This window comes from Pteropus alecto, unplaced genomic scaffold (assembly GCF_000325575.1).
Source record: "Pteropus alecto unplaced genomic scaffold, ASM32557v1 scaffold45, whole genome shotgun sequence".
Taxonomy (NCBI): Eukaryota; Metazoa; Chordata; class Mammalia; order Chiroptera; family Pteropodidae; genus Pteropus; species Pteropus alecto.
The window spans coordinates 19,399,973-19,419,077 of NW_006442491.1; the positions used below are offsets into that span (position 1 = coordinate 19,399,973).

At 36.8% G+C, this 19,105-nt stretch overlaps 1 protein-coding gene across 1 annotated transcript in view; it reads left to right on the plus strand.

Moving 5' to 3' along the window:
• Positions 1-19,105, plus strand: part of ASXL1 (additional sex combs like 1, transcriptional regulator) — a 54,628-nt gene that overhangs the window by 24,846 nt on the left and 10,677 nt on the right. Inside the window, exons 4-5 of the mRNA XM_025039977.1 lie at positions 18,793-18,913; positions 18,990-19,087. Coding sequence (XP_024895745.1) covers positions 18,793-18,913; positions 18,990-19,087 — 219 coding nt within the window. The remainder of the gene's footprint in view (positions 1-18,792; positions 18,914-18,989; positions 19,088-19,105) is intronic.

The following is a 19,105-nucleotide window of genomic DNA, read 5'->3' on the forward strand; positions in this document are numbered from 1 at the left end:
TCTATTCAGTGGGTTATAATCTATTATTATTTATTTAGATGTTCAGATTGTTCCTGATTTGGCTTGTGGGAATTTTGTCAATTTGGCTTCTGGTTTCCTTTGACATACTCCATCATTCTTGGAGTGCTATCACTTTCTGGTGAAAGATAATCTAGGCCCACTATGTAGTTTCCCTGCCTTAGCCCTTATTATTAGCCATTTCTCCAGTCTTGGTTCTTTCAATGAACAGTGGTATTTAGAAGCCAAGATTTAGGTTCTAGATGTGCTTGTTGCTGCTATTAGGGTGTTGCCAATCCCAGTTTCTCTTAGTGGGAAGAAGCTAAGGAATATTTGGGTGTATTTACATACATATACATATATGCACTTACATCTATATTTATGTCTAGCTTTATCTAAATATCTTTAAAACCATGAATTTACACCAGTAACACAAATTCTAATGCAATCCCAGAGGGTTCATTCTAGTTTTCTTACTTTCCATAATTGTAACCTCCCTTCTCGAACAATAAGGAACTTGGTTCCTTTAGTTATTTAATCCTCTCACCCTCTTATATAATCTCCTCTCCCATCACTGGTGCTGCCCTTCCCTCATGAAGATGTCTTCTTTAATCCTCTTGGAATCCAACACTGTGCTGTGCTGGCCCCCGATGGATGGTCAACTTTCTCACCTGCTCATGCTCTGATCCCCCACACCAGGCTATCCTCTCATATAAATTATCTTCACTGAGCGTGGTCTTTGGCACCCTTCTCCTCATTCTTTGTTGGGGCATTGTCATCCTTCCTAAGCTTTGATTCTCACACCATACCATCTTTGTGTGTGGATACTTTCCGTGCCCCACTTATGCTGATACCCTATTCTTGGTCACTTGGGCTCCTACTCTCCCCCCAATGGAAGGAAAGATTAGTTTGGAGAAGAAAGTGGCAGGTTTTTTTTTTAATTTTTATTTTTCAGTTGACATACAAAAAGTGGCAGTTCTTCCCTTAAAAAAAAAAGCCTGTCTTTTTATTTTTCATTTGTTGTATTTTTAAAAATATACTTTGTATACAAGTCCTTTGTAAAATATATGTATTACAGAAATTGTCTCCCAATCTGTTAGCTGCCTTTTCATTTTTATTAAAGTGTCTTTGATTAGAAGTGTTTAATTTTGAGAAAGTTCCATAGTTAATGTTTTTAAATCTTCTAGAAGCTTTATATTTCCAGCTCCTATGTTTAAGTTTGTGGTTTATCTTAAACTTTTGTGTGTAGTTTGAGATAGTGGTTCAGGTTTCTCTTTTTATATATAGCTAGTTGTTCCAGGTTTATTTGTTAAAATGACTTACTTTTCTCCACTAAATAGCCTTGGTACCTTTGTCAAAAATCAATGACTGTATTTATGTGGATATGTTTTAGGTCATGAAATGAGGTCATATTAGTACAGTGAGTCTTCTAACTTTGTTCTTCCTTTTCTGGATTGTTTTGACTGTTTAAGGTATATTTTCATATAAAATTTAAAATCACCTTGTCAGTTTTTACCAAAACAATGCCTGTTGGGGGTTTTGATTGGAGTTCTGTTGAATCTGTAGAATAATTTGAGGAGAAATTAACATCTTAACAACATTGATTTTTCTAATCCACGAACATAGCACATCGCTCTATTTATTTAAGTCTCTTAATTTTTCTTGGCAGTGTTTCAAGGTTTCCAGTGAGGTCTTGCCTTAAAATTTTTTTTAAGTATTTAAAAATTTTGATGCTATTGTAAGTGGAAGTGGTTTTTAAATTTTGTTTTCGAGTTTTTCGCTTCAGCATTTATACAGTTGATTTTTTAAAAAAATTGCATAATTTCTGACATATTTGCTTTACTATTCTCTTTTCTGTACATATTTTTGTTCTGTACTAGAGTACAGTTGCAGGCGTAATGCCCCTTCTAAAAACAAGGAAATTCTCTTTCATAACCTCTTTGCAATGATCAAAATTAGAGAAATAACATTAACATAGTAGTGCTTGCTGTCTAATCTTTGTACTTTATTCAAATTTTCCTATTTTACTAATGCTAATTATAAAATAAAATAAAATTCTGGCTTAGGATTTATCCAACTCTGGATCATATGGTACATTTGTTTGTCAAGTCTCTTTTATTTCCTTTTATCTGGAAAAGTTACCACAAATTTTGTCTTTTGTGACCTTAATATTTTTTAGCAGTACAAGCCATTTGTTTTTTAGAAAGTTTCCAGTTTGAGTTTGTCAGAAATTTTTTTCATTTTTAAATTCAAGTAGTACATTTTTGACAGTAATACTTGAGAAGTGATGTTGTTCTCATGCATTATATCAGACAAATGATTCCTACTTGTCTGATTTCTGATAGTAGTAACTCAGTCATTTGGTTAACATGGTATCTGTTATGTTTCTCCACTATAAATAATAATTATGAGATATAGTCTTATCAAACTTTCATCCATTAGTTTTAATATCCACTGATAAATGATTCTTTCCTGAAACAGTAGTCAAGTGGTGATTTTTAAAATTCTACCATTCATTTGACATTTGTTAATTGTCATTCTGCAGTAAGGAAAAGCCTTCCATTTTCCCCCATTTATTTATTCATTATAGATCTACAGATTATTACTTTATTATTGAGTTATCCGTTACTATCATTTTTAACTTTAATGCGCAAATTATACAAAGTTAGCCCGCGGGACTCCATTCTAGCTTTTGTGTCTTTCTACCATGTGTCCCTCATTACTGAACGTTTTTTTACTTACCTGCTTCTGGCTCAGCAAGATGTCTGGGCCTAACTTGTATTTACTCAACCCCAGCTCTGAAATCAACCATTTTCCCAGGGAGCTCTGGGTCCTTTTAGTTTAGAATAGTGCACATGTACACATCTATATCTGTTTCTGGTTTATCTGTCTTTATATATGTTAGTTCATACTGATACCTTCAATTCCAGTTTCTTACTGCAGGGTTCATTCTAGTTTTACCCTTTACATATTTGTAATTTGCTCCTCAAATAGTTAGAAGCCTGGCTCCCATTATCTACTTTATATCTACTTACTTGCTCAGTTCTAGAATAAATGTTTAATAGTGTCAGAATTGCCAGCCCATTTCATTGTGGAATACAAACCTACCAACCAGCGCTCAGTATTTGTTTGTAATTCGTTTAATTCTTTAGCAAATGTACAGTTCAAATATTGTGTTCAAGAGTTACTCAGGTTAGATGAGTAACTGACCCCCTTCTGTCTGGTTATGTTAATCATTTAAAATACGTATTAGCACAAAAAATTTAAAGTGTCACTAAGCTTTCTCTTTTCAAAGCTGTGGGAAAACAGACACTCTCATATATTACTGTTAGGAACACAAATCACTACAACTTTTTCTGAGGGGAATTTAGCACTATTAACAAAATTGCATTTGCATCTACCATTTGATCCAGCATTTCACTTTAGGAATTTACTATGAAGATATATACCTTCAGCAATACAAAAGTACAGATTCACAAGGTTATTCAAGGCAGTAGTGTTTCTGTTTGCACAATATTAAAAACGATCTAAATTCTGGTACCTAGGGGAGTGATTGCATAAATAAACTTTGGTACATCTGCATCATGGATATGCAATTGAGGAGAGAATGAGGAAGATTATCTATGAAATGATAGAGCAATTTCCAGGATATATTGTTAAGTGAAAAGCAAAGTGCAAAACACTGTCTATGGCATGCAATTTTTTGGTCTAAGAATGGAAGGGAAAGAAAATAGATGTTTCATACAGTTTTATCATTTGTGTGAAAAGAAACACAAGAAAAATAAACCAGAAACTAGATTGGTTCCCCAATAGGGGATGGGTAGGAATGGAGTGGAAAAGTTGGGAGTGGGGTGGGAAGAGAAGAGTGTCAGTGTCAGTTCTCTGAATTATAACCTTTGATATAGGTATAATTTTTATAATCATGTCATGTTTTACATACTTAAAAATAAACAAAATGACAGAGATGAGGAATGAAAAACAAAATGGATTACAAAATGATAAGCCTAATGCTATTAACAGCTGTACAGTTCCTCTTGATATGGTCATACACATTAGTCATTCTTTCAGAAGGTAGATCTTAGAGCCATTTTTTCTCTTGTTCCCAGCCTAGAATGGACAGTTTATAGGGTGGCTAACTGTCCTAGTTTGCCCAGGACTGGGAAATTTCCCGGGTGCAAGATTTCTATTGCTAAAACCAAGAAAGTCCCAGGCAAACTGGGGCTAGTTGGTTACCCTGTTTGACATGGATTTTTCCTGAGACTGCCCTTCATCCTCATCTTGGGAATTATTTTCATCTTTTCTCCTATGATATATCTGTCTTGCTGAGACCTCTTGTGGATCTCAGTGGGGTTATTTTTTTTTTTGGTGGTTGTTATTATTTCTTTGTTTATTTGACACACATTCACCACTTGCTTCCTGAGAACAGGTGCATAAGGAGGTAAATTGTTTCATACCTTATATGTTTTTATTTTAAGTTCTGTATCGAATTATTGGTTTGACTCAATTATACATGTTATTCTATTGCGTTGTCCAGAAATGCTCTTGAGAAGAGTGATGTCGTTCTGATTCCTTTTCAGATGATATGTTCTTTCACTGGGGAGGTTTTAGGATTTCTTTTTCAATCTAGTATTCTAAAATTTCATGGTGGGATGCTGTGGAATGGGTCTTTTTTCATTCATTGTGCTGGGCATTTTACCTCATTAAACCTGGAACCTCAGGTCTTGTCTTTTTGGGTAAACTTCCTGTATTTCTGTCTTTTTCTGGAACTTCTGGTTGTTGGATGTGGGACTTTCTTGATGCAGCCTGTTTTCTTTTTTTTGAATCACTTCTCTGAGAGATAACCTGTTTGTTGTTGTTGCTAATTTATTTGTTTTTTATTGTATCACATTTTTAATTTCCAGCAGATTGCTCATGTTCTCTGATATTCTTTTATTTTCTAAAAAATAGAATTTCGTACTTGCTTTTGGGCTATCTTTTTTAAAGAATTTTTTTTTAGTCACAGTTCACATACAATATTAGTTTTTTTGTATATAACATAGTGATTAGACATTCCTATAACTTATGAAGTGATCACCCTGATAAATGTAGTACCCATCTGACACTGTACATAGTTATTACAATAATATTAACTATATTCTTTATGCTGTACTTTATTTATATCCTCATGACTATTTTGTAACTTCCAATTCGTACTTCTTAATCCCTTCCCCCCTTTTTACACACCCCCATGTCCCTTCAATCTGGCAGCCATCAAAATGTTTTCTGCATCTATGAGTTTGTTTCTGTTTGTTTATATTATTGTTTATATTCCACATATAAGTGAAATCATATAACATTTGTCCTTCTCTGTTAGACTTACTGCTTTCAACACAGTACCCTCTGGGTCCATCCATGTGTTGCAGATGACAAGATTTCGTCCTTTTTTATGGCAGAGTAATATTCCATTGCGTCTATGTGCCACCTCTTCTTTATCCATTCATCCATCGATGGACACCCAGGTTGCCTCCATATCTTGACTATTGTAAATAATGCTGCAATGAACATGTGGATTCACATGTCCCTTCGAAGCGGTATTTTGGGTTTTTTCGGATAAATACCCAGGAGTGGAACTCCTGGGTCCTTCTTTGTCTTTTGTTTTATAGCCTTTGTTTTAAAGTCTGTTTTGCCTGCTGTAAGTATTACTACCCTAACTGTTTTCCTCATTTCCATTTTCATGAAATGTCTTTTTCCATTTCTTTACTTTTACTCTTTGTGTGTCTTTCAGTCTGAAGTGAGTCTCTTGTAGGCAGCATATATAAGGTCTTGTTTTTTTATTCACTCAGCCACCCTGTGTCTTTCGACTGGAGCACTTAATCCATTTGCATTTAAAATAATTGTTAGATATGTAATTATTGCCGTTTTTTAAATTTATATTTTTGATGATCATCTTTTTAAAGAAGACCCTTTAACATTTCTTATAATACTAGTTTGGTAGTGATAAATGCCTCCAGCTTTTTCTTGACTGGAAAGCTCTTTATCCTTCGATTCTAAATGATAGCTTTACAGAGTAGGGTAATCTTGGTTATAGGTCCTTGCTTTTCATCACTTTGAATATTTCCTGCCAATCTCTTCTGGCCTGCCAAGTTTCCAGCTGACAGTCTTATGGGAGTTCCCTTGTAGGTAACTTAACTGCTTTTCACTTGCTGCTTTTAAGAATCTCTCATTGTCTTTGACCTTGGGCATTGTAACTATGATGTGTCTTGGTGTGGGCTTCTTTGGGTTCATCTTGTTTGGGACTCTGATGAGCTTCCTGGGCTTGTATGGCCATTTCTTTTGCCAAGTTAGGGATATTTTCCATCATTATTTCTTCAGATAGGTTTTCAATTCCTTGCTCTCACTTCTCCTCATACTCCTGTGATGTGAATGTTGGTATCCTCGATGTCCCAGAGGCCCTTTAAACGATCCTTTTTTTTTCCCCCCTGTTCTAATTGGGTGTTTTCTGCTACCTTATCTTCCAAGTTGCCAGTTCAGTCCTCTGCTTCATCTAATCTGTTGATTCCCTCTAATGTGTTCTTTATTTCAGTTATTGTATTCTTCGTTTCTAATTGATTCTTTTTTTCTATCTCCATTTTTATGTTTCCTTTCTCTTTGTTGAAATTCTTACTGAGCTCATTGAGAATTCTTACAACCAGGGTTTTGAATTCTGCATCTGGTAGATCGCTTGTTTAGATTTTGTTTAGTTCTTTTTCTGGAGCTTTATTCTCTTCTTTCATTTGGGACATATTTCTTTGTCTCCCCATTTTAGCTGCCTCCTGTTTTAGTTTCAATGTATTAGTAGAGCTGCTGTGTCTCCCAGTCTTACTAGAGTGGCCTTATGTAGTGGGTACCCTCTGGGGCCCAGTGGCACAGTCTCCCTGATCACCTGAGCTGGCTGTTCGAGGTGTGTCCCTTTTGTGGGTCATGTGTGCCCTCCTGCTGTAGTTGAGCCTTAGGTGCTGTTTGCGGTCAGTGAAAGGGATTGACCTTCAAGCTTATTGGTTGTGAGGACTGGCCATGACTACAGTGGAGGAACTGTTGTTCAGGGGCTGACCCTGTGGAGCACGATTTGCTTTAGCAGGGCTTTGGTGCCTACCCTGTCTGCCCTTTGAGTGTGTCATTTGTGGAGGTGGTTGGGTGGTGCTCTGGTGTGGTATGAAGCTGGCCACCAGGTGTTGGTTCTGGGGTCTCTCGGAAGGGGCTCTGTCGCAGGCCAAGGCCAGCTTGTGTCCTGCCTGGGGCCACTTGGTATTAGCTACAGAGTGATCTGCAGATGGTTGCTACTTATGCTGGGCTTGGGGCTGCTTAGCAAGAGATACGGGGCATGCCAAGGCCAGATGATGCTTGTTTGGGGTTTGTGAACCTTTGAGAGATTTTAGGAAAGTCTGTAGCATGAGCCAAGACAGGCCGTTCGTATGGAAAAGCCACTGGAAACAGCTTGGGTAGGCCCTCAAGTTGGCTGGGGCAGGGTCTCAGAGAATCACCAGGGTGGGGCCAACAGTGTTAGCCTGGTTGATGGAGAGTTAGTTATGGTGGTCCTTGCATCTGCTCACTCGGTGGTGAGGGGTGGGCTCAATGAAAGAACAATGACTTCTGCCAGCACTTCTGTATGGAAGAAAGCTGCCCCTCCAGTTTTCACTCTGAAGCCAGGCGATTCAGTCACTCCCCCATGTCCAGCTCCAGTGGTGGAGCTCAGAGCAAGTGAGTCTGTCAGTTCTTGCGCGGCCCCTTTAAGAGGAACATCTTGAGCTCCAATAGCCCTGGGTCTCTCTCAGCCACAATCTCTGCTTTTTCTGTATATCCTTAGTTATAGGACTTCTGCTCAGCTAGACTTCAGGTGATTCTCAATAATGATTATTCTGTAGTTTAGTTGTGATTTTGATGTGGTCATGGGAGGAGACGAGCACAGCGTTTACCTACTCTGCCATCTCGACCAGACTCTCCTGGGCTGTCTCTTTGAGATCATTTACTGTGAAATCTTGTTTCTTTTCAGTTCCTCCTTTCATTTATTTTAGTTGCTATCTTTCATCTAAAAGTTGTGCTCATGTATCTCTTGATCCTTGATATGTTATTCATGGTGAGAGAACTGACGGATTCTGCTCTGGTGGGAGTTATTTGTGGTTGTCATAGAGAGTGGGGATCGAGATGCTTTTTTAGAATCCCTACTTATCTGTACCTAAAGGTTTTTTTCTTAGGCTGGTCACTTTTTCCAGGAAGAGAAATCCATCTCTTGTCAGCTAGCTGAGAATGGGCTGGGGTTAGGGTTGTTGGGCTACCACTGTTTGCAGAGCTTTGGGACCTGAGTTGGGGGAGGAAGCTGGTGGTGTCACCATTTTGAACCTTGTCCTTGACTTATTGCTCCTGTTCAGCTTGTGGCACCTCACTTCCTCCCCAGCTCTTTGAGCTGTGCGTGGTGACATTTATTCTAGAACCGCTGGTTCAGTCCAACCAGAATATAAGTCCTATTTTCTCCTGGAGCTGAAGAATTCAGACTACTGCTTGTTTGTGGACAGAGGGGACCTGAAGGTGTCTAACTTCTTGTTTATACTTCCAAGCAGTTCTTCTGTTTTCATCCTTATGCCTTGCTTCTGTCTGCAGTGGTTTCTGGTACTTCTTAATTCCTGCCCTCTCAGGGTTTTGGAGTACTTAACTGGCTTGCTTTTTGTGGCTTTTCCCTCTGCAACCTTCAACTTCAGCTCTTAACCCTGCTGAGTCAGTTACTTGTCTTTCTGCAGTCTCTTTCAGAATTCTTTTGACATATGTCATCTGCCTTTTCCTCCCCCTTTTTCTTTGTCCATTTATAATTTTGTTATTCCCTTATAGCCATTCTAATGAGGCTTCAGGAGGATGCAAAGAACTGTGTTCATTTTGCCATGTTTAAATGGAATTAGCCTTTGTTCAGAGAATGTGGGAAATACCTTTGACTTTCACGCCAGACTCTACCTCTGTAACCCCATCTTCCACCCAGGCTTACGGCCCTTGTTCCCTCCCTGTAGCAACTGCTGTAATTAATTTAATGTGCATCCTTCATATTCATATATATATATATCCATGAAAAATAGGTGGTTTGTTTATATAGATGTATTTTTATTCCTTTTAACTATTTAATAGTGTATCATATCAGTAATACCTCATTTTATTTACCTAGTCTCCTATTATAGACATTTAGGTTTTTCACTGTTTTTCCAGTTGTTTACTATTACAGATACTGCTGTAATAATCATCCTTTTACTTTCATAGTCTCTTCATGTGCAAAGGCCTGAGAATTTTTCTGGGGACTGTTTCTTTACCTTTTAATGGGTACAGCGGAGGTGATTTGGAGGCTCTCTGGGACTTGATGAAAACATTACATTAAATTTTCTTTACCTTTTATACATATGAAAAAAGTAGAATTATAAAACATGCAAATTTTTTCAAAAATTTTATTGAGAAACATGCCTTTTTTTAATGGTCCATAACCCGTTATTAATAATTCTGAAATCCATAATGTCTTGAGAACTGAAATATTTTTTTCCTAACTCATTCAGTTATAAAACCTGACCTCTTTAAACTCATTTGGTGGCAAAGCTCTTACCTAGACTGAAAAGGCTGATTTAAACCTATTTATTTTACATGGTATGTGCACAGATATGTTTTTTCAAAAAATATTAATGTGTTTGATTATGCGCTGCTGGTGGTGTCTATATATTAAAATTGTATGCACTATATTACCATTCTAAAATTCAAGAAATCCTGAATTCTAACACACGTCTACACTCAGGGGTTTCAGAGGAGGGGTTGTAGGCCTGTGGTCACCATCGACTAGAGACTTTACAGACATGGGTGGCAAATCACAGACACAAATTTGTTTTATTTATGGTTGATGGAAACTTTTTTGGTCATTAATGGGAAGTCAGACAATTTCCCTTTAAACTGTATTCCAAGAGAGTGTTCATGTAAAAAATAACAGTGTTTTTCTTTTTTTGACAGTTACAATACTAAAAGTGCTTGTGGTAATGCCAATGGATTTTAAATTCAGTAGAATTTGTTTCACATTGCATATTTAAAAAAATGATAAGGCTTTTTCTCAGGAATACACAGGGATTGCTTTACTAGTTTTAATTCTTTAGGATTCATGTAACAAAATTGAAACATGATTAATGCACCATTTTAGCTTCCACTGTCTAAAGTTGAATTTTAACTTTGGATCTATAAACTTTCCGTGTATATTAATGTTTTTTATTTGGTTTTTACAGATTCTGATTAAATTCATGTTTTCAGAATTGTCAGTTAAATCGAGAAAACCATTTTTTATCTAGTTTTATTGGGGTATAACTCAGACCATATAGTTCTCTCATTTAAGGTATACAATTCAGTGCCTTTTGATATATTCATAAAGTTTTGAAACTATCACCATATGCCAGAACATTTTCATCACCCCCAGAAGAAACCTTGTGTCTTTTAGCAGCCATTTCCTAATCTTTCCTCCCCCTATTCGCTAGCAATGGCTAATCTGCTCACTTCATTATTAGACTTATAAAAAGAGTAAGTCCTCCCGTCTTTTTCTTCTTTAAGAGTACCTCTTGGCTATTTGTGGCCCTTCGTATTTCCATGTAGAATCAAGTTCTACCAAAATATAAAAATTAAAAAAAAAAAAAATCCTGTTGTATTGGAATTTCATTGAATTGGGAGAATTGACATCTTTACAATGTTGAGTCTTAATCAAGAACATGTTGTGGCTCTCCGTTTATTCAGATTTTAAACCTTTCTTGATGAAGTTTCTTTTTCTTCATAAGATGACTATATTTCTTTTGTGAAATTTATCCCTGAGTAACTGATGTTCTTTGTTGTTTTAAATTATGTTTTTTAATTGGTGGTGATATTGGTGATGTTAGGATCACTTGAGTTTTTAATATGATCTCGAATCTCACAACCTTGCTGTATTTACTAGGTCTAAATCTCTTGAATCTTCAATGTAGATAATTATGCTATTTGGAAATTATGACACTCCTGTCTCTTCTAATCCCTTGTTTCTTTTTATTATGCATTGGTTAGGGACTCTAATATACTGTTGAATGGTCAGTATGTTCTTAGTTTTTAATTTATATTAAAGTCTTCAGATCAGCTTTCTCTAAGAAACAGTACTAATTTCTTGCTCAGGAAAGGTTTATCAGACCCATAAAGAAAGGAAAGGCATACCTGACATTTGCTTATCTTTTTTTACTTAAGAACCTACCTGATCTTGGGCAGTTTAAACTTCATCAGTTTAAATTTTAGAATTCCAGTTTATTTATATTTGGGGCTTGTTATATTCGTAGGGCCTTTTATTTTTAAAAACATCTGGCTTATGGGGAAATATTTAGGTTTATTGATTTCTGCTGGTTGCCTTTTATTCCCCATCACTAGCCTCTTTTCTAGTTGGTTTGCCAAACTAATACATTTTATGTCAGTAAGTGGATAAAAAGTATACGGTAGGTATTCTTTGTACAATTTTTACTCTTGCATCTTTTCTGTAAATTTAAAATTATTTAAATAAAAGGGTCTAATGTATTCATAAACATAATGCATGCCCATGATCAATAAAGAATTTCTACAAATATAATAAAAAGAGACAACTCAAAAAACGAGCAAAAGACTTGAACAGAGACTTCACAAAGGAAGATATAAAAAAGTACTTAATGTCTTTTGTCATCAGAAAATTAAAATTAAAACCACAACGAGGTACCACTGCACCCTCTCTAGAATGGCTGAAATAACATTGACAACACCAAATGTTGGTGACTGTGTGGAGCATCTGGAACTCTCATAGAGTGCTGTTAGGAGTGTAAATGTTTGGCAGTAATTTTTATAAAGTTAAACATCTATTCTGTACCCAGCGATTCTACTGCTAGATATTATCCACAAGAAATGAAAATATGTCCATAAAAGGTTGTAATAAGAAATAACAAACTACTAATGCATGCAACAGTACAGACAAGTGTCATAAACATTATACTGAGTGACAGTAGCCAGATGCAAAAGAATACATGCTGTATGATTCCATTTACATGAAGACTAAGAATGGGCAAAACTAATTTTGGGTGATAGAAAACACCATTGTCTTAGTGGGGTGGAAGGGGCAGTGTAAAGTGAGGGTCGACTAGTAAGGGGGAACAAAGGAACTTTTAGGGATGTTGGGCATGTTCTGTATCTTAGTATACATTTGTCAAAACTCATCAGATAGCATACTTAAGATCTATACATTTCACTTTATGTAAATTATACCTAAATTTTTAAAAATAAGGGAAAGGATGCAAGGGATGTACATTGATCTAAGGGCATTCTCCTACATAAGCAGAATACAATTATCATACTCAGGAAATTTAAAACAACCCTACCACTAATGCAGTTCTCATTCAAATATCCTAATGTTGTCTTTCATAGTATTTTTTTATGTTCAAGCTTCAGTGAAGGATCACCTATTACCTACCTGTTATTTTGTTTTTTAATCTTCTTGATGAAAAATGTCCTTGAAAAGTTGAAAATCGTGAGTGCTAGGACATATTTTCTGGTGCCTATAATTTTCAGCAGCCTGTCTCATACTTCAAGAGATAATGTATGGAAGGTTAATGGCATCAAATTTGAGTTTGGATGGAAGATGAAAGATCTTTATAAAAGCAGAACTAGAATTGCAAATTTTGTTTTCATTTTCATAGAGTTTTGTTCTCCTTTTTGCTTTTTATTAAAAATGTATGGGTTTAGAAACTTTGGGTAGTTTAAATTGCAAATAAGTAGACAGTGTTTCAGTTTGTTTAAGTAATGAGATTTGTAACCGCCACTAGGTTTTCCCCTAGACTTTGGGACCTAGAGGAAGGAAATTTGACTTAGCTGTTGGTGAAGTGTTTAGCATGCTAATTTTTCTTCTTAAATGTTATTTTCTTGATAACAAAAAACAATGCATGTTAATTGTAGACAATACCCCAAATCAAGAAGGAATGTAAAGTCTTCACAACTCCACCACCTAGAAGTGGAGATGGCTAACACCCAAGGGAACATTTCTCTTGTCTTTTGTCTGTGCAAACACATTCACACAATTTTTAGTTTTAAGAACATGATGGAATCATACTGTATGAATTTAATTGCCTAATTCACTTGCTGCTCCATGAACATTTCTCTTATTAGCTTATTCTACAGCTCTATTTCAAATGACTATCTATTGGTAGTGTTCCTTGATGGAAACCCTGTAGAGGCATTACTTTGCTTCATTGTGCTTTACTTTGTTGCACTTTACAGATACTGGGGTTTTTTTTGTTTATTTTTTTTTACCAAATTGAAAGTTTATGGCAACCTTGTATCCAGCAAAGCTATTAATGCCATTTTTCCAACAGCATTTGCACACTTTGTTTCTCTGTCACATTTTGGTAATTCTTGAAATATTTCAAACTTTTCTATTATTATATTTGTTAAGGTGATCTTTGATCAGTGATCTTTGGTGTTACTATTGTAATTGTTTTGGAGGGTCACAAACTGCACACATGTAAAATGGTGAACTTAATCGAGAAATATTGTATGCGTTCTGACTGTTCTGACTGTTTTTTCCCCAATCTCTCTCCCTCTTCTTGGGCCTCTCTGAGAGACAACAATATTGAAATTAGGCCAGTTAACCTTACAATGGCCTCTAAGTGTTCAAGTGAAAGGAAGTTTCATGGCTCTCACTTTAAATCAAAAGCTAGATATGATTAAGTTTAGTGAGGAAGTATATCAAAAGCTGAGACAGGTGAAAAGCTAGGCCCTTTGCGTCTGTTAGCCAAGTTTTGAATGCAGAAGAAAAGTTCTTGAAGGAAATTAAAAGTGCTACTTTACTGCACACAAGAATGATAAGAAAGCAAAACAGCCTTATTGCTGATAAGGATGAAGTTTCAGTGTTCTGAGTAGAATATCAAACCGGCCACAACGTTCCCTTAAGCAAAAAGCCTAATTCAGGAGCAAGGCCCTAACTCTCTTCAATTCTGTTAAGGCTGAGAGAAAGTAAGGAAGCTGCAGAAGAAGTTTGAAGCTAGCAGAGGTTGGTTCATGAGGTTTAAGGAAAGAGGCCATCTCCATAACAGAAAAGTGCAAGGTGAAGCAGCAGTGCTGATGTAGAAGCTGAAGCAAGTTACCCAGAAACCCTCGCTAAGATAATTAAAGAAGGTGGCTACATTAAACAACACATTTTCATTGTAGATGTAACAGCTTCATATTGGAAGAATATGACATTCACAGCTAGAGAGAAGTCGATGCCTGGCTTCAGAGGGCAGGCTGACTCTTATCAGGGGTTAATGTAATGGAAGCCAATGCTGATTTACCATTCTAAAAATCCTAGGGCCTTCAGAATTATGTATATTAAATCTACTCTGTGCTCTATAAATGGAACGACAAAGCCTGGATGACAGCACATCTTTTTACAACATGGTATACTGAATATTTTAAGCTCACTGTTGAGACCTATTGCTCAGAAAAAAAAAAAATTCCTTTCAAAATATTACTGCTCATTGGCAGTGCACCTGGTCCACCCAAGAGTGCTGATGGAGACTTACAATGAGATTAATATAGTTTTCGTGCCTGCTAACACAACATCCATTCTGCAGCCCATGGATCAAGGAATAATATTGACTTTCAAGTCTTATTAAGAAATACATTTCATAAGGCTATATAGCTGCCAGAGATAGTGATTCCTCTGATGGATCTGGGCAATGTAAATTGAAAACTTTCCAGTGGAAAGGACTCACCGTTCTAGATGCCATTGAGAACATTCGTGATTCATGGGAAGAGGTCAAAATACCTACATTAACAGGAGTTTGAAAGAAGTTGATTCCAGCCCTCATGGATGACTGAGGACTATCAAGACTTCAGTGGTGGAAGTAACTGCAGATGTGGTAGAAACAGCAAAAGAACTAGAATTAGAAGTGAAGCCTGAAGATGTGACTGAATTGCTGCAATCTCTTGATAAAACTTTAGCAGGTGAGGAATTACTTCTTATGGATGAGCAGAGAAAGTAGTTTCTTGAGATGGAATCTGCTCTTGGTGAAGGTGCTCTAAAGATGGTTGAAATGGGCTGTGTCTACTGCTAAGATGAAGACCATCCTTAGCCATTAGACTGTTGATGTTCCAGAAAATGTGGATATCACTTTGATGGGACGCACAGGTATTGCAAAGGGCGCCAGGGGCACCCTGTGGAGGGACTTCATTTACATCAATGTAGAACTCAGTCTTCTTGGAAGAAAAAGAAGAGGCTCCAGGTTGACAGATGGTGAGGGTGTATAAAGGAACTGGCTACTGTTTACACTATCTAGAGGGTGTTACATGGGGCTTCCATTACAAGAGGGGGTTTAAGTATGCCCACTTTCCCATCGTTGTTATTCAGGAGAATGGTTCTCTTGTTGAAATCCAAAATTTCTTGGATGAAAAATACATCTGCAGGGTTCGGACGAGGTCAGGTGTTGCTCGTTCAATATCTCAAGCCCAGAAAGATGAGTTAATTCTTGAAGGGAATTACTTTGAACTTGTATCAAACTCAGCTGCTTTGATTCAACAAGCCACAACAGTTAAAAACTAGGATATCAGAAATTTTGGGGATGGTATCTATGTTTCTGAAAAAGGAACATGTTCTGTGGGCTGATGAATAAGGTCTAAGTTGTCCAGCTTCAGAAGCGCCAAGATGTTAGATGATTCCTCAGACTTAGTTGTGATATTTTAAAAATGCAGTAAAAGTTTATTGAAAAAATTGTTGAAATGACTGTAAAAGATTTACGATTATTACATAAATTTGGTTGATAAAGCAGTGGCAGGGTTTGAGAGGATTGACTCCAAATTTGAAAGTAGTTCTGCAGTGAGTAAAATGCTACCAAACAGCATCACACACTACAGAGAAGTCATTTGTGACAGGAAGAGTCAAGTGATGCTGCAAAACTTCATTGTTGTCTTATTTTAAGAAATTGCCACAGCCACTCTAGTGTTCAGCAGCCATCAACATCACGGCAAGACCCTCCGCCAGTAAAAAGCTGACAACTAGCTGAAGGTTCAGATGATGGTTAGCATTTTTTTAGCAATAAAATATTTTTATTTAGGGTATGCAGTTTTCTTAGACATAATGCTATTGGATACTTAATATACTACAGCATTTGGGAGACCAAAAACTTCATATGACTTTTTATATGCATTGGGAAACCAAAAAGTTCGTGTAACCTTTTATTGCTTTATTGTGGTGGTCTGGAACCAAACCTGCAATATCTCTGAGTATGCCTGTATTATAAACACCTTCGTAACTGCCACTCAGATCAAGACATCGAACATGGCCAGCAGCCAGGAGCCCCTTCTTACCCCCCTTGCCAATCACACCCCTTTCTTCTCCCTAAAAGTAACTGTTACCCTGACTTTATGGAAGTTATTTTCTTGCTTCTCTTTGTTTCCCCCAGTGTTTGCATCACCAACACTATAGTTTAGTTTTGCCTGTTTTTGAACTTTTTACAAAATGGACTCATACAGTATGTGTTTTTATGTTTTTTGTTTAATGTTTTTAAGAATTATCCGTATTGTTTTGAGTAGTTGTAGTTTATTCATTTTTTTTATTTTATAACGTCCATTTATTGAGTTCACTAACCATATATATTGATTTTACACTTTGATTGTTTGTAGCCCCAGTTACAAATGAAGCTGCCATGAACATCTGGATGTGCTTTTTGATGTGTATGTGCATGCATAGCTCTAGGGAATCCAACCCTAGGATTGACATTGCTGGATCATAGGATGTCTCTATCTTCAGTTGTACCAGATAATGCCAAACTATATTCTCATATGGTTGGATCCATTTTCAGTGTACCTGTTCCACATCCTCACGAGTACTGCTTGGTATATTGTTAAACTTTGATTTTAGCCATTATTAAGGATGTGATGATACCTTGTTGTGGTTTTAATTTGCATTATTTTGTGTCTTCCTTATTGTTAAATACCTTCTCATGTGAATGTTGGCCATTTGGATATCCTCTTTGGTACAGTACCTAATTCATGTTTTTTGCTTATTTTTCTTCTGTATTCTTTTTTTCTTACTGATTTATGTGGTCTAGATACAAGTTCTTTATTGATTACATGAGTTGCAAATATTGTCTCCAATTCTGTAGGGTGCCTTTTCTTTGCTCCATTAATGGTGTCTTTTTCTGAACAGAGGATCTTAATTTTAATGTAGTTCAATTGATTGATTTTCTCTTTTTTAAGGATTTTTCAAGTTTGTTTTATTTAAACAGATTGTTCTTTTTAAGTCTCATAAATAGAGTTTTGCTTAGTTTACTTTCTCACTGGCAGTGTATGAATCTTTCGATACCATTCTTACTCTCACCAATAGTGTTTGCATATTTTCCCACACTTGCCAGTACTGGAGTTTTGGGATCAGTTTTGCCAGTGTAGCAGGCTACTGTATTTATTATTGAGTACTCTATGTTAGTTTAACCTTGGGGTTAGATTGTAAATTTCTTGCATCATTGCAAGAACATGGCAGTCAGTAAGTATAATTGCAGTACTAAAAATATTCTTTAGCTTTTGATTCTGAGGAGCGTTTATAGTTGATAGAGAAGAGAGATCTGAAAAGCTATTTTCTTTTTTTTATTTACATCATCATGATTTGGGCTTAAAGTATAAAAAAATTGATGAAAACTTAATGTAGTAGATCAAGGACCCATGAAATGGATGAATTAGAATTTTGTGGATTTTTCTTATAAATTTCTGATATATTCATAAGAGGTAGAATCATGATTTTGCTTACCTTTCTTTACATACTTTTATTCAAAAGAGAAGACATCCCCCATTCAACTTATCTCTGCTCCTCCTCCTCTCTTTAAACCCCCAACATTCATTCATCCTCCTTCCTACTTTCAAGGTGTGAGGTAGCTCCTACGTTTTCCTTGGAGTTTAATTCTGAGACTACACAGAGCCTATTGGAAAAAGCATTTGTTAGCAGATGAAACTTGGAATGGAGCTCTTCTCTACACTCTAGCTTTAGTTTTTTGTTTTATTTAGTTCCGATGTCCGTTATTTTCACTTGTCATTTTCACTTGTCATCATCTAACTCTTCTTCCTACCTATAGACTTCTCATGGTTAGCAGAATGAAATTTCTTTCCTAATATCCTTCAGAGACTCAAAAATAATCAAAATCTTAATTCCTTGGTACACAGGATCTTATTGTCTACTACCTCACCAGCGAGATCTCTAGCCTCCTCATGTGTCCAGTTTCCCCACACGCCTTCTGAAATCTACAGTTTGAGCTTGGACTATTCTTCCACATTTGTTCATCCCATTATCTAGAACTCCCTTCTGTCTCCCCACTGCCGACCCATTTGCCTACTAACTTAACTTCTTTTAAAACTCAGCTTGAACAGTACAGTCCCTTGGAAGCCTTACCTCCCTGATCCTTTCATACTTTTTGTACTCTATGGCCTTTCCTCAGACTTAATGACTTAGATGGCCCCTCTCTCTATAGCTCTCTCACTGTGCTTTGCAGTGTAATAGATTTGATTTTCTCCCCTGCTGAGTTGAGTTCCTTGAGGGCAGGACCCTGATTCCCCCTCCTGATATCCCACCCTCCCCCTAAGAACTAGCATGGTGAGGCACCCCTTAAATGTTTAATGAATGAGTGAATACAAAATTATATCTAACTTTCTTCCTATATGTATGCAAAGAACTTGCAGAGAAAGGTCATGTAGAAGAGGAATAGCAATACACGTTTAGGAAGGATGACTGTGCTTGTAGGATTTATAGGGTTTTGCTCACCTGAGTTTTCCTTGCTATCACAGAAGGATGCCCTGCAGTGGTCTCGAAATCCAGCTGCAGTGGAAGGAGAAGAGCCAGAGGACACAGCCGATGTGGAGAGCTGTGGGTCTAATGAAACCAGCACTGTGAGTGGTGAAAATGATGGTAAGTACCCTTAACACGATGGGCAAAGAGCCATAAGCATTCACTAGGGACTAACCTTTATTTCCCTCTCTTCCAGTTTCTCTTGATGAAACATCTTCAAATGCATCCTGTTCTACAGAATCTCAGAGTCGGCCTCTCTCCAGTCCCAGGGACAGCTGTAGAGCTTCCTCACAGGTAGGGAGGAGGTTGGGG